Source organism: Haliaeetus albicilla, chromosome 5 (assembly GCF_947461875.1).
Source record: "Haliaeetus albicilla chromosome 5, bHalAlb1.1, whole genome shotgun sequence".
Taxonomy (NCBI): Eukaryota; Metazoa; Chordata; class Aves; order Accipitriformes; family Accipitridae; genus Haliaeetus; species Haliaeetus albicilla.
Genome location: NC_091487.1, coordinates 16528380 through 16543676, shown reverse-complemented (window position 1 = coordinate 16543676; position 15297 = coordinate 16528380). Strand labels below are relative to the sequence as shown.

The window sequence follows — 15297 nt, the reverse complement described above, 5'->3', positions numbered from 1 at the left end:
CTCTGCTTCTGCTGCCTGCACCCTCCACTCGCAGCCTCTTTGGGGAGCTCATCAGTAATGACTTACAAGGGAAATTATTTAAGATTACAAAACTTTTTCAAGAGCAAGTCAAGGTGCCAGCATATTTAAAAGCTGACAGATATGTCGGGGCAGGTACTTTGTGAAGGATGTGCTTTGTATCTTCGATGTGACAAACATACCGCAGTAAATTCACAAACGTGCTCTTGCTGCTGCCTTCTCCAAAGCCCTGCCATCACCAAGCCATCACCTTTAGCTCAGTCACTGCTCATGCTGAGAGTGAAGGGACGAGTAAAGGTTATCTCCTTTTGCTAGAAATGCTTTGTCTAGTTCACTGGACTGTTTGCAATGCCGGTGATGTGCAACAGGTCCCACAGATCTGGGGAGACGGTAGTGGGTGTATTTTATAGCACTGTTGGATTTGAAATTTTTCATGTTAGCATCTCTGTCTTTTGGAAGTATTTGTGTGGTCTCACTTTTGTTATGGATCATTTTCTCACATAGGCTGGGCAGTTCTTCAAAGATTCCCACAGATGACAAACTGAGGCGGAGAGAGACTAAGTGGATTACCCATAGATATTGAAGAAGTCAGCAGTAGTACAAGGACAAGAATAGTGCAAGGAGTGTCCTAACCACTGAACCGTGCTTTTCTCCCCTGTGCAATGAAGAATACATGGAATACATATCTTTTAATGGATAGCTTTTCAGAATACATATCTTTTCAAAAGGCTGATATTAGGTTAATAATGAAACTTTTACAAAAAGAAGTGGGAAACATTAATTTTGATCTGGCAGGGAAGTACTTTCCTAATGAAGTAGTAATTAAACAAGAAGGATAGTTATTAAAGAACTGGTAAATCTAGTGCTCTCTATCCCTCCTATCTCAGCAGTTCTAGCAGCAGTTCTGGGTAAGGAAAAGGAGTGTTTGTGACAAGCGTGAAGCCCCACCAGAAAAATATAAAACGAGCAATGTGTCATAAGAATCTTAAAGATATGAAACAATGTCAAATAAATGAAATCAATTTCCAGAAGAGAATAATAAAGGCTGAAAAAAGGTACCCGGAAAGCCAGAAGACTTTTCTATTTTCTTAATTGGGGTAATTATACTAAAACTGACAGCAAATATTTTCCCTGTAGCAAAAAACACCCACAAACCCCAGCCAGCCAAAATACCGCTCTGAGTGTGAGATCTGTGAAGGTTAAAGGCTTGAGTCTCCCATTAGGAGAGTGTTCCTCTTCTCCCAAGGTCAGTCCTTAAATGTGGAGAAGTAATTTTGATTCTGGTCTCCTCACAGTTCAAAGTCAACACTTACCTTGATTTCAACAGTGCTATATTTGGCAAAGTACTAATATAATTGTATTTGGTCCCAGTCTTGTCCTGTTTGAATGTTAAACGCCTCAATACCAAGCCCATTGTGTTTTTCTCCCTCCTAGTTTAGGTGATGTATAAAATAGTGAGCAGAGTGGACCCACTGGAGCCGTCCCTCCAGCGAAACTAATGGTGCCAGTGTCCACACTAAGCATGCTTTGGGGGTTTTACTTCAGACTAGCTTTTTTCTGGAACCCTGCTGCCATGAACTGAAATTTCTTTTATTGTTTTTATAGCACATGAAGAGTTCCTAGAGCACATCTTTGGGCGTAGTTTCATCCAAAAAGGATGTAGTTCATGCAGTCCCAGGCTGCATCATCATAGCGTGAGCCAAATACAGCACATAGGTGTTACTGGAGCAACAGAGATGACCTCCAACAAATCACACTGTGCATCAGCCCATGTAAAAACTCTCAGCTGCTGTTGCCTCCTTGTTGTTCTTTCATGTTCTTCATGTCCTGGTCACCAGCTTCTCCTTGCATATTTCACTGCAACACACTGAGGACCTTCTCCCTCAGTTAAGACCCCTTAGTGGGATAGAAATAATCTGGCAGTCTGAGTTGCGTTGGCGGTGTTTGGATTTGAAAGCACTCAGTGTCTCCTTGCTGATAATTAGAACTTGCAAAGAGGAGAAGAGTGACTGTACAGCCCTGGATCAGAGATCGGGCAGCCCAGGGACACCCTCTCTCTCAGTAACCAGTAAAGGGTGCCTGGGAAAGACTTTAATAACAAGGCAAGGATATGGTGGTGCTTCCCCAGAATACTTTCTTAGCTTCCAAAAAATTCACAATTCAAGGATTTCCTAAGCCAGAGGCTTTGTCTTTATATCTAATAGCTGTTGATATGTTTTTTTTCTTTTGTGATTTTAGTTACTTTTTAGATTTATGTTAATTTTAGGATCTAGCATCCTGCAGGAAGGAGTCTGACACTAACTTAATGCTGCACAGTTTGGATTTATTAAGAAAAGACTGAGAATGTTAATAAGAGGGTTTCAGGTACCCCCATGCTGCCTCTGTTCACATTAATCCTAGAAACAGGATTGTCTAGCTCATGTGGTGCAGAGTCACCATGCCAAAGTTAAGAGTATCAGTGGATGCAGTGCATGTGCAAACCGACCACAGCTGGGGCTCTGCACTACTCTGTGTGGGTTTATTGATGTGAATGGGAAACTCTGCCCAAACCATAGGATGCAGACAGGCCCACTGTACCTTCTCTGGCTTTTTTCAGAGCCAGAAGCACTTGACCCACGAGATGCTTGGGTATGACCATATTTCTGTGGGAGCCAGAGTGGTGAATCAAGACCATTTGGCTCTTGTGGGAACCAGCCAGCAAGGACTTCACCCTCCCCTCAAATCCTTGCATTCCAGGCCTGGGATTTTATCAGATTGTATTTGTGATCCCACTTGATTTTTCAAATAAACAGTGAAATGCAAATATTTGGCCAGAGGGAAAACCTCCCAGTTACTGAAGGGGAAAAGAATACAATACCTGAATGACTCATGGCTTTGCGGGTGAAGTAATGGCTGCGCGTCATAGCTTGGGATGTGGGTTTGTGATCTGATGCCACGTAGAGTGGATGTGCTTGGGTTGTGAGGTTAATGTAAATGACTTTTGTGGGAATTGTCCTGTGAATTCCCAGAGCCAATTTGCTTGTTAAGGTATCACTGACTGCATGATGGCAATTAGTAAGATAGGGAGGGCACCTGCCAGATGCAACCAAGCCCTCCTCTGGACACCAGCTGGGGGCAAATATGTCAAAACCCTTCTGCTGCTTGAAGAGGTAGCACCTGCAGGAGGAGTTCAGGTGGCCGTGGCTGGAGGAACTGTGGGGATCAGGACTTTCTGAGGGCTGGAAAGGGGAGGGCAGCAGGAGCTAGCATCCCTGGGAGGTACCTGGTGCCTCTGAAGCTTTGCTCTCCTGGGGCAATTAATTGAAGACCTGCTGGATGAGCATGCTCTGATGTCTGATGCAGTAGCCCTCTGCCTGGTGCCCCATGCTCCCGTTGACTTGCGTCTGCCATGGGTACCCTTGGGTTACTGACTCCCTTGTTCTCCTCTGAATCACTTGATGATGCTAAGGCAAAACATGTAAATGCTAATGCAAGTGTAAGTATAAAGGCCAGTGGCACCTCCGCAGACCCCTGCTTCTGCCTTGCTCGCCGCTAATCCCTTGTACCTGCTGGGATTCCACACAACACCCGTTCTAGGAAGTTGCCAGCAGTTGCTCACTGCCCTATATATGAACAACTTGCAGATGTGACAAAATACAGGTTGTTTTGTCAGGATTCTCTGTTTTCCCTCTCAGTCTCTCGGTCACAGGATTTCCTCACCTCTCCTACTCCTTTCCATCTTTTTTTTCGGTACTCTGGTCACTGCTCCGTGGCTGCACAGCCCAGGAGCTCGGTAGAGCTGCAGGTCAGGGCTCCCCTCTGGTGATACCTGCTGGGGGGATGTGTGCCCACGCAGGTGGTAGCCTGTTCTCAGGGGGCCCTCCCCACCCTGAACATCCACGCTGCATGGGATCTAGTGGTTTTGCTGTGCAGGTTAGCGGAGGGAAGAGTGAGGAAAGTGCCTGTGCCCCCTTTCTCCTCCAGCCAAACCCCTCTTATAAGTAGGAGCTGTTAGGGAGCATTTTTTACTACATCCTACCACTGCTTGCTGCAGCAGAAACATCATGGGATATGGTTTACAGCTTGGTAGACAAGAGCAGGGCATCTCCTGAACCCAGCTGTTGGCAGATCAGTTGGCTTTGGGAAACCAGCCAAACTTTTTCAGTTTTCTGGGGCACTCTGGTTTGCCTGTGAGATTAGAATTTGCAGCATTAGATAAGCACAGATAAATAGAATATATCCATTTCTAATTTGAACAATCCCATGTTTACCCAGGTCTCAGCGCCTGGCTGGAAGACCAAAGTGTTGTCCCAAAACTTGTGGGATCGTTCACCCAGTGTGCAAGCCAATAGCACACAGAGTTGAGGTATTAGCTGTTTATTGCCAGTTCTGCAAAGGAAGGGGTGCTGGGGGGTATTTCCTCAAAGCTGGCACACCCAGCACTAAAACAGGCATTCATTTATACATTTTAAATTAGCATAATTACCATATACATTGTTTATCAACCTTTTACTGGTGCCCATAATTCCATACCTTAAAGCTGGTTGGTGTATAGTGCCTCGTCTTCATTTAAAGGTGCAGCATCTTTTAATTTTACTGTGCAAGCTCAGTGGGTGAGGGTCTTCAGGTGGAGGCTGGTATCCTAACTTCTAGAGGTGTGGTCTTCATATTATGATTAGTTAAGTTCACCTAGAGGGCTTGTTTTCATGCAGTATAGCCAAGCTTCTTGGGCAACCAGCCCACTAAAGTTTCTGGTTCCTCGTTTTAGGTCGATTTGTTCCTTCTATTCCATTGTCTTGTCAAGAGTTACTTACTCAAGTGATTTACATCAATTACTTATCTTTTATTCCCAAAGTTTATAGAAAAATTATAACCATAAATATTTTCAAATCGAAGGCAGCTTCTTTGTTTGTGGCTCCAGCAGTGCCAGGAGTCAGGGCTGGTCCCACATTTGAAGAATCTTCTTTTTTTAAGCAGTTCAGAGGCTGGGGCTGCTGCTTGGGAAATGGTTGTATTCTCCCTGCAGGCAGATCAATACACTTCAGCTCACTGCACTGCAAGTAACTTTTCATTGTACATTAAGAATGAGGAAAATAAAAGCCAAGATGGATGTTATTTTGGTTTTGCTTTTATTTTGAATTATTTATTAGGAAGTCACTGCTGTCTTCCTTCTCGCCCGGAGACAAAATGCCTTTGTCTTTGGTGATTTTTCCTATTAAAATAAACGAGGTCTTCCCAGTGTTATTTCCTTCACCCACTTGCTTCTTGGTACTGAAGTGTAAATCTAGGGTGTCTGCAACTTGACAAGATGGTCTCCTGCAGTCCTAATGCAGACAAAGTTCCCACTGGCAGGGGTGGAGGCACACCTCATGGGTACATTTCTAACCAGTTTTATAATGACATTGCAGATGAGTTATGTGTGTTATGAATGATTGCTGGCACATAAGCAGAGTGTGTTATGGAGGGTTATAAGTAATCTACAGGCTAGCTGAACTATCATTTTAATCAAGCATTTACTAAATTGCTAGTAAAAATATTAATCCTTTTAAAGTGAATTCTTAATATAACACGTTATGGGGCAAAAATTCTGCAATTGGCTCCACTATTAATATGAGTTTGGAAACTCAAGCTAACAATCCATTTTGATGTTTTCCTTCCTAAATCTAGGTTATCCTGAAGGGGAGGATAAAGAAACTGGCCACCAAGATGGTAATCACTAGTGGAAATGAAGAAGATAAAGGCAGTCAAGAAAAGGAAAGCAAAGAAGAAACCATCTTGGCAATGCTTGGAATTATTGGGACAATTCTGAACCTCATTGTGATCATTTTTGTGTATATTTACACAACGTTGTAAACTAGGAGGCATGAAAATAGACCAGATAAAACGACCATTAAGAGTGACGACAAACATTGCTGACTATTGACAAGTTGTTTAATCAGAATTGACTCTGTATTATATTAACACATCATAAAAGCACTGCCTGCAGGCAGCAAAGGCTGAAGCACAATTAATTTAACAAGACTTTTTCACACAGTAACAAGCTTAACTCTTCTGTCCTGCTCTCTTCCTTTCAGTTTGGTTTTAAGTTTTGGGGAAAATTACTGCAATGATGTATGTTGTAGCTTTGAAGAAAACCACCAGGGATATGTTGTTTTAACACAATTTAAAAAAAAAAAAAGAGAAGAAAGAAACTGTACACTATATACAAATAGAAATGTATACTCTATACCTGCAAAGATTGAACTCAAAGATAGCTTCATAGCACAGATCACGTGTCCGTTAGGTCAAATGATTTTTTTCTCTTGGTTTTGCTTTTACTTACATTGAATTTGACAAGCTTTTTATTTAGAATGAACATATGGTGCAATCATGAAAAAAACAATTCCATTGAGCAAGGTCTGCCTAAACCTGATAAAATGTTGGGAGAAATACATTACATGGTTATTTTTCCTCTCTCATTTGCTTAACATCTGTGTCTGTTCATACTAATGTTTATAAATATATATTTTTAATAAATGTGCTATATTTTTAGCATGAACCAAATATTTGGAGACACTTGTATTCATGCAGCTAAATTTTGTTTGATGAAGTGCCCTTTTTGACAATGGATGTTATTTTTCTCAGCAATTATACAGCAGTCTTGTTTGCAGCCCTCTCACTGTGGTCTGAAGCAAGCTCACATCATGCTCATATGCATGACTTGAAGTTGGAATGTCAGCTGAAAAGCATTGCTGCTTAATACGGGAAATAGCAAAACATTGTAAGGTGACCTTTGGAGACTGGTTGCAGAAAGAAGGCTCTATTTATAGTTTTTTTTTAAAAAAAGCAAATGAAAGGAATATTGAAGCATCTCACAAAATATTATAAAATTCACAGAATTTATGGCTTTCAAAATCTGGTCACACTGTCTAAGTACTTATAGTGAAAGAATTGAGCAGAGGTTTATGCAGTTGAAAAGAAAAATTTAGAGAGCCTGTGGTGAGGGGCTTAAGTGAAATCCAGACTGTAAATACAGAGTATATTTTAAATGTGAGGATCATTAACCCTTTATGCTTCTCTGACATGCTTTAACTGAGGTCAGTGCAGTGAAATTCTCTGACTTGTGTTTTTGACAGGAATGTACAATGATGATGATGATGATCACCATTTTTCTTCAGAGTTCAGTACCTATAAATATATGAAGCATTAAAAATATGAGACCTCAATTCTGCCTCAAGCTGTCTAAGTATGTTGCCCATTAGCTCTGACATATCCTCTTAAAAAATAGGTCAATTAATTCTTTACTGACTTGCGGTTTGGATTGCGTCCTCAGATACACAGTGGGCATTGCTACTGAAGTCAGCTGGAGCTGTAAAAAGTTTGATCCTAGAGTCTTATTGATTTTTGGTGATCAGTACTGTCCCTCTGGAACCGGTAATGAGCTTTTCACTGGTTCCCAGGTGCTAGGACTGGTCTCAAAAATACAGAATTTCATTGCAGGATATAAAAGCAAGCCTGGAAAACCCTGAGGGGCACGTCTCATAAACAGAGGTGTTTAGTCTCTTGTGGTATCGCACATTCAGTAACAAAACCATTAGGTGAAAGGAAAAGGTCAGTAAATAAGTTAAAATGAAATCCAATATGAAGGCTGAAGGAAAAAAGAGCAGAAGTAATCTCATGTTAATGAAAACATGACAGGGTGAGAGAGCTGAAAATGAGCACAGGTTTGAACAAGCAGAGGACGGCACAGAAGGAGGGTGTCCAGCACGCCGGTGTGGTTGAAGAAACATTTGTGTTTGGATGGTGCTGGTAGTGCTGCAGGTCTTACAGAGGGTGAGAAATGTTAGTGGCACTGTTCAGTGGAGCTGAGTGAGGCTGATCTTGGGTTTTAATTTATAGTTATTTACTGGTAGTTCTAAGGAATTAGCAAACTCTGCTATTTGATCATCTTGTATGAAAAAAATCATGGCTAAAATATAGTTACCTTCACTCTGCATTTTCTCTTCTGGTTGAACTACAGCTGATCACAGCATGGGCCAATAGCATTGGCACTCATGTCCCAGAGCACAGCAGCCACCTGGCTAACTCCAGCCTGTCCCTCCTGTTGGCAGGGTCCTGTCTGCAGATGTTCTCTTGAACCTCTCCTACTCCTTCTCCAGCAAACACCAAAGCAATCTGCCTGAGGCTTCTACCCATCTTCTAGAGGGGAAGCCTGGGAAGGGGCAGTGTCCGAGTCAAGAGATGAGCCCTGATGCCTGATTTTTCTTTGCCTCTCTCTGTGTCAAAGGGTAATACCTGTCATCACCTTGTGGGCATGAAGACGCTTAATGAATGAAATTTCATTAAGTACTTCTATTAATATTACAAATTAAAGCTCTGCGTTGTAAACCAGCATATAACCCCCCCAATCCCCTAAAGTAAAGTAGCAACTTTTGCTGCTTATCACAGTTGCACTCCTTCAGACATGGGCCAGCGTCTTCACTGACAGGCACTGCAAATAGCCCAAACGTGCTTAAGCTGAACTAGTGGATCAAAAAGCCTAAGGGCTCTGTATTTACTCTGCCTTTCCCAAGAGAAGACCCGGTAGGGGAAGACTTTCCAACTGTAGGCGTGTTGTACTTTGCCTGTTAGTCTCAGCATAGGCAGTGTATCCAGCTGCCTGCCTCTCTGCGCCATCGGCAGCCGAGTACTGTGTGCTTTGCCACGGGACTTTCATTGCACCCTGAAACAGGAAAAATAGTTTATCCCATTCCATAAAAAGTTTAACAGTATTTTAATTTTACAGGTTTCTGTTCACAGATAGTTCTAGAAATATCCTAGGGCAAGTACTTCTTAAGTAGATTCATTAAGTATTCATTTAAATAAAGATGAAGTGTTTCCTTCAAGGGAAATTTCTTTACCTTTTATTTGGTATTCATGAACACTGATATGGGAAAAGTATGTCTTCAAGAATGACTGTGGAAGGGAAATGTTTTATACAACGATCTGAAAGTATGCCTACCCAGGCAGCCGCATGCAGGCCTGCTTTCGGCCGAATGCCAGCTGGAGCCAAATTACCCTCATGCTTTTTTATGTGAGCAGTTTTCAGCATGCATCTGTAAGAAATATTCAAATAGGTAACATATATATATCATGGATACCTTACAGTCAGTAACTGCAGTATAAATAGTTGAATAAAACTTCTCATTACAGGTGCTGAATGGTAAATCTGCTTTGGCAAGGAAAAAGCTGATAGTCTCATTTTTGGCTTGACTTGTAGGTAATGTAAATAGTTTCCAAAGTAAATTTTTTAAAATAAAATATTACTCCATTAGTGACAGGAACTTTCATGTTTGCATTTGAGTAGAAGGAATTTAATATCCAATATCTTAATAAGATATGAAAACATCACCTTCTGCTTCTGTCAACTAGAAATACCATTGTATTTTTAAATTATCCTATGTAGTTTAATGGTTTGTGTTACGGAAGTGAAAAATATTTTCCTCAGGTGACAGGAAGGTGACATGCTCCCTGCTAGTGTCTGGTGTGTTGTGTGGTGGGTACAGAAGGCTTTCACGAAAGAAGAAGATAAAGCTATATCTAAATCACATTATGCACACAACAAAGTGAGGAGAAAGACGAAAGATAGGTAGCCACTCTCATCCCTGGTTCCTAGAACTGCCACTGAAAACTCATCATCTCAGGAATCACGTCTTTATACAGGAATGTATGTACAGGAATTGTGTGCTGGCTGACAGGGCATTTTTTTTCAATTATGTACCTTTTCCTCCTTCTGCTTGCACCTCCACAGCAGTGTGTGGCTCATCACTCCTTAGGAGAGTTTTTTACATGTACCCAGCCTGGGAGCCTCTGGAAGTTGCTGTTTTGGTTTATAGTGATGTAAAGGTCTACTATGGGACAGAGTTTTATTATTTTAAGGACAATCAGTAATCATCTTTACGTTATTGTCTGATAATCTAGGGGATACTTTGCTGGTTGAATTCCCAGACCTATCCTTCCCCTGGCCCACAAGTAAAATTTTGATTCAGTAGACTTCCAAATACAAAAAAATCTTCAGTTACATTATGATAAAACTTTAGTATGAAGCATTGCTTAAGTCCAAGTGTCTTATATTTCCATTTAATTTATATCCTGGAGCTCATCCCACATGCCCCAGGGTCTCATCTGTGTCAGGAGGTCTCATTGTTTCTGAGTGAGAATTGACATTTCAGAGTGCATTGTGGCATAAGCAGAGAACTGCGTCCAGAGAGAGGAACTGGGATAAAAAGTGACTGAATTAAAACTCCAGGAAGGCAGCACTGCAGAATTTACTAATTAAATAGTTTGAGGCTTGGCTGGAGTACTTTGTTTCTGGCTAGCCAGTATTTTGGAGAAAAAATATTATTGTTCCTTGGAAAGTTTCTGGAAGAAATATGTCTAATTGAAAGAAAGAACCTCATTGAAAATGTTTCAGCAGCACTTTCCAGCAGCAACCAAAGAAAACACCGACCAGGCCTCCGAGTGACTCTGGCTTGCTTCCCAAGAGCATGTTTTGGCAGCCCAGGAACACACTGCACATATATGTAAGCCCCTCTTGTTTACTGAGAGGCTTTGTCTTCTTTGGAGCAGAATGCACAGATTTACAAAGACTTAAAAATGTAAGGAATAGTACATTATGCAGTCAACAACAAAAAATGCTGTTCAACTTTCTTTCCAGCAGATACCCTGCAGACACCCTGCAGAACGTACACTGCTTCTGTGCCTGGCTGTGCTTTTTGGAGGTCTTCCCAAAGAGTCTTATACACTCAGCGTAGCTTTCCTTCCCCACCACTAATCCAAGAGAAACAAAACCTGTTCAGCGTGGAAACCTCCACGCCAGGCTGAAATCCCACATGCATCCATCTGAATTTATCTACATATGAACCATCTGGTATCTAATAAGACTCTCCTTGTCTTAAGCGTTAGGTTTGCTTATTTGCATTTCACCTGGGGACTCAGATGGTGAAAGGCAATTTGTAGGGTTGAAAGCACCCAACTGTTTCCAATGATACAACTTCACATAATGTAGCTGTTACCTAGAAAGGTGCTTGTTTGTCCAGAAACGTGCCTGCCCCGTGCCATGCCCATGGCTCGCAGTCCTCCACATGTAGTCTCTCACTGACAGAGTATCTGTGACTGCGAGGGGGGTGGGTTTGGGCTGTAACTGGCCCCTACAGCAGGGTTTTGTACCAAGGTCTGGATCCCAAGTCAAGCTCTGTAGAGTGAAAGACATCCTGCTTTGTTCATAGAAGGTATTTAGCTGTGTTCACAGCACCGGGATCCCTTCTTCTGCAACCAGTACAAATTCAGCTCAAGGTGATCCATGCACCGCTCCTGACCCTCTTGGCAGCTGCAGAGCTTCCTTCCATCTGGGTGAAGCAAACAGCTTTGGGCTTCCCTAAGCTCCTAGAATAGGGAGCAAAGTCCCTCCTGCAAGGCAGAGGTAGCAGCAGGAGCATCCATTTCTTGCTGACAACAACCAGGTCACTTGCCTGGAGTGCCGATGGGGATCTTTTTCCCTCCCAACATCGTACATAGTCTGGGAAATGCAAGTTTATCACCTGGTCTCTGGGTTCTCCACAGGCTCAGTCAGCAGTTAGACTCAGGCAGACTTGTTTTCTGATGCTGAACCTTTGCGATACTCACATGCCTTCTGGAGCCAGGTCTTCAGGAATAGATTAAAGGCCCTGATATCTTAATCTGGCCTTGATATCACGAAGGTCTCACCGTAACAAGTCTCAGCCATTGTCAGTCTCTCTGGCAGCAAGGTGTTAACAGACTAGCATTAGCAAGGGACACCAGATGGGAGCCACAGTGAGCCAGAGTTGGTGCAGAGGAGGCTGGCTGCTTTGGAGATGGTACTTACTCACCTACCTTCTTGAGGGGGAACGGTATTATGGTGGATTGATATTGGTGGTGGGTAAATGTAATAAAATGTTGCTGTAGCAGGGGCATGATATCTCACCTTTAGTTCCTGCAAACTCAATGGGAAAGGCTTTATAAATAATTCTGGCTTTGTGAATTTAAGATATGGATTAAAATTTACTATATATGTTTTCAAATTTTAATGTGCTGCTTTTTTTTCCCTTACCAATCAATTCAATTTTAGTTTTGCAGATATTATTCTTATTTTTGTAATAATGATGGCTAATGCAAAAATGTTGGTAATGGATGCATAAGGAAAGAATGAAGATGACATTGTCAATGTTTTATTAATTTGTTATTGTGGGCAGGAAAAGTCAGTCAGTGGTTTTCTTTGCATCCAGTGCACATTGTTAGCAGTATTTTTATAATAATGTGAAACCATTATTTTTGGAGCCTAAAGGAATTCTGTGGGACAAAGGTTCATCATTTAGAGCTGTGCATTTTCAAAGAAATGTCAGCAGAGAAGCATATGAAATGTTTGCATTAGCTAAAAGAAAACAGTGTCAGACATATACATTTTTAGCAGATTGAAACTCCAAAGTGCGACCACACAACTGTCTTTCTTACACGCCTGCTGACATTGCATAATACACACCAGGCCATAATTTAGATGCTCACACTGCTAAGACTATGCATGTACATAATTCAGACTAAGCGTCTAAGCTCCTTTACCATTAATATGTGTATGAATATGTATTTGCAGGTTTGGGGCATTAGCTGACAGTTAGCTGACAATTCAGCTATAGCAACAACGCAACTAATCAAACAGGGAAAAATACAAAATTTCCTGTACAATGAGATATTTCGCTTTGCCCCATTGACGTTATTTTCAGCTGATCTGTTTGAGACTATGATTGATGAGGATGATGCTAAAGCCTGCCTAATATAACAATGAAAGAATCAAGACAATGGAGGAATATTCAAACTATATCTTCCATGAGAAACTAGGCATTTCCCTAAACTGCTTCAAAAAAAAAATCTGTGCTGAATGTTTTACATTTTCCTTTATATGATTCACCTTCAGCCAACGCACTAAATCATTAGTGGCTTTATCATATTTCTATTTGATTGTATAATAATATTTATGTACAGTTTCACTAAGCTGTGCAAACACTAGCAAATGGATTTTGCATCCTTTGTCGCTTTTTAGGTTTTATAAGCCTCTTCCTAGTACATACTGATCTCCTGTTTTAAAGATCAAGAAAAGAAACATAATCACATCCTTAGGGCAATATACAATTATGTAAACCTCACTACAAGTTTAGGTAGAAAGTATATGGCCATTTACAGAAAACAGAGGGTCTTACTTCTCGAGCCTGTTTGTATGGCCAGCCCCAAGTGACCTCAATACTGTGCTGAGTATGACAGTCCTACAAGATTAGATTCTTTTGATTTTAGAAAAAAGAGTTCAGCTGTCAAACTCCTTGAAGCGGTGCATTGCACCGTCTTTGCAATTTACAGAGCAAGACGAAAAATCTGATGACCATAGACGGTTCTCAGCTCCTGGCTGACCTTCCCCCGTGGGGCAACAGCCCTCGGTGCACCCTGACAGACCAAGTGCCCGGTGTCCTTTATACTTGATGAAAGGCACTAATACTCAGGCAATTAACTTTCCAAAATTTGAAATATCACCATTGCTAATGTGCCTGGTTCCATTGGTGCAAAGATGTAAAATAACACCAGAGCTATTAGCAAGGCAGTAGCCAAATGCTAGCACGACTCAACACAGACCCCTTGCTGTTGTATTTGGGTGTTAAAACACCCAAACATGGGGCTTTCCTACCACTCCTGTGACTTCCCGTCATCAGAGATGCTGAAAAAAATGCTTTTTCTACCCACTGAGTATTTATTCTTTGAAATTATTTTTGACCTGAGCTAGAGCAAAACCCTGTCATCGTTTAACCCCAGCCAGCAACTAAGCACCACACAGCCACTCACTCACTTCCCACCCGCCCAGTGGGATGGGGGAGAGAATCACAAAAAAAAAAAAAAAAAAAGAAAAAGAAAAATCTCATGGGTTGAGATAAGAACAGTTTAACAGAACAGAAAGGAAGAAACTAATAATGATAATAATAACAACAATTAAAAAATGAGAATAATAATAAAAGGATTGGAATATACAAAACAAGTGATGCACAATGCGATTGCTCACCACTCACCAACCAATGCCCAGTTAGTTCCTGAGCACCAATCCCCCCCTGGCCAACTCCCCCCAGTTTATATACTGGACATGACATCACATGGTATGGAATACCCCTTTGGCCAGTTTGGGTCAGCTGTCCTGGCTGTGTCCCCTCCCAACTTCTTGTGCCCCTCCAGCCTTCTTGCTGGCTGGGCATCAGAAGCTGAAAAATCCTTGACTTTAGACTAAACATTACTTAGCAACAACTGAAAACATCAGTGTCTTATCAACATTCTTCTCATACTGAATCCAAGACATAACACTATACCAGCTTCTAGAAAGAAAATTAGCTCTGTCCCAGCCGAAACCAGGACAAACCCTCAGCAGTTCAGAGATTGTCACAGAATGGCATTTAGAAACAACTGTTTGTTGCAATTTGGTTTTATGTATTTTAAACATGTTTTGTTTTGGCTGTTTTCCTTTTCTTAATAGAAGATTAATTTCAGACTGAAAAGTTTTTTCAGATTAAAATCAAAACTCAGTTCCAAAAAGCTATAATACTTTGCCCCCCTTTTTCCTGAATGAATTTTCATTGGTATCAAAGAAATTCTGTGGAGAAAAAAACCCCAACCTTTTTGTTGAATTATCACTGTCTCACTGAAAACTACCTGAATTACAACGTTCAGACCAACTCTCTCAATCATCAGTAGTCCTTGTGTATGCGGTAGAAGGTATCAAATAAAGATTCTTACTGCTCTTTGATTTCTTCAGTTATGTTTTCCTATTTCTCCACTTACTTTCCCAAAGATACACGGTACCTCTCAGGGCCAGCAAAAACCCCCACAACTCTTGTGCTTTAACCCCAGCTTCATGGTTTCCTCCCTGAGGTGGCCATCCCCTACGTATGGAGTCCAGCCCCGAATCTGTGTCCGGGCAGCCGGAGCCCTCAGCCCTGCCTCCCCGCTGGTGCTGATCCACCCTGGGGATGCCTTCCCATGGACAATCAAAACTGCTCAGCAAGAGGGAGCGCCGGCTGCAGGAGGCTGAGACCTGGCTCATAAAACCATGCTATGTGAATCAGCAGAGTATTCAAGAGTATTCAGCAATGAATGCCTTTTATTTAATTTATTTTGTTTTTTTGGATTTTTTTGGCCATTCATATATCTTTCGTAAACCAAGACCACCCCTCACCGCATAACTCTTGTGCATCAGACTGCTTCTCCCATGAATTTGGGAGCACTGAAGTGAGATGGAAA

The 15297-nt window shown here is 41.6% G+C and overlaps 1 protein-coding gene across 6 annotated transcripts in view; it reads left to right on the top strand.

Moving 5' to 3' along the window:
* The window catches only part of TUNAR (TCL1 upstream neural differentiation-associated RNA), a 194112-nt gene extending 179309 nt beyond the window's left edge, over window positions 1–14803 (top strand). For 3 of the 6 annotated variants that reach the window (XM_069783537.1, XM_069783540.1, XM_069783539.1), the window contains one exon: window positions 5665–14803. In XM_069783537.1, coding sequence (XP_069639638.1) covers window positions 5665–5850 — 186 coding nt within the window. In that variant the 3' untranslated portion in view covers window positions 5851–14803. The remainder of the gene's footprint in view (window positions 1–5664) is intronic. The other 3 variants (XR_011324681.1, XR_011324682.1, XR_011324680.1) reach the window with 3 other exon arrangements.
* Window positions 14804–15297: the final 494 nt, after the last annotated feature.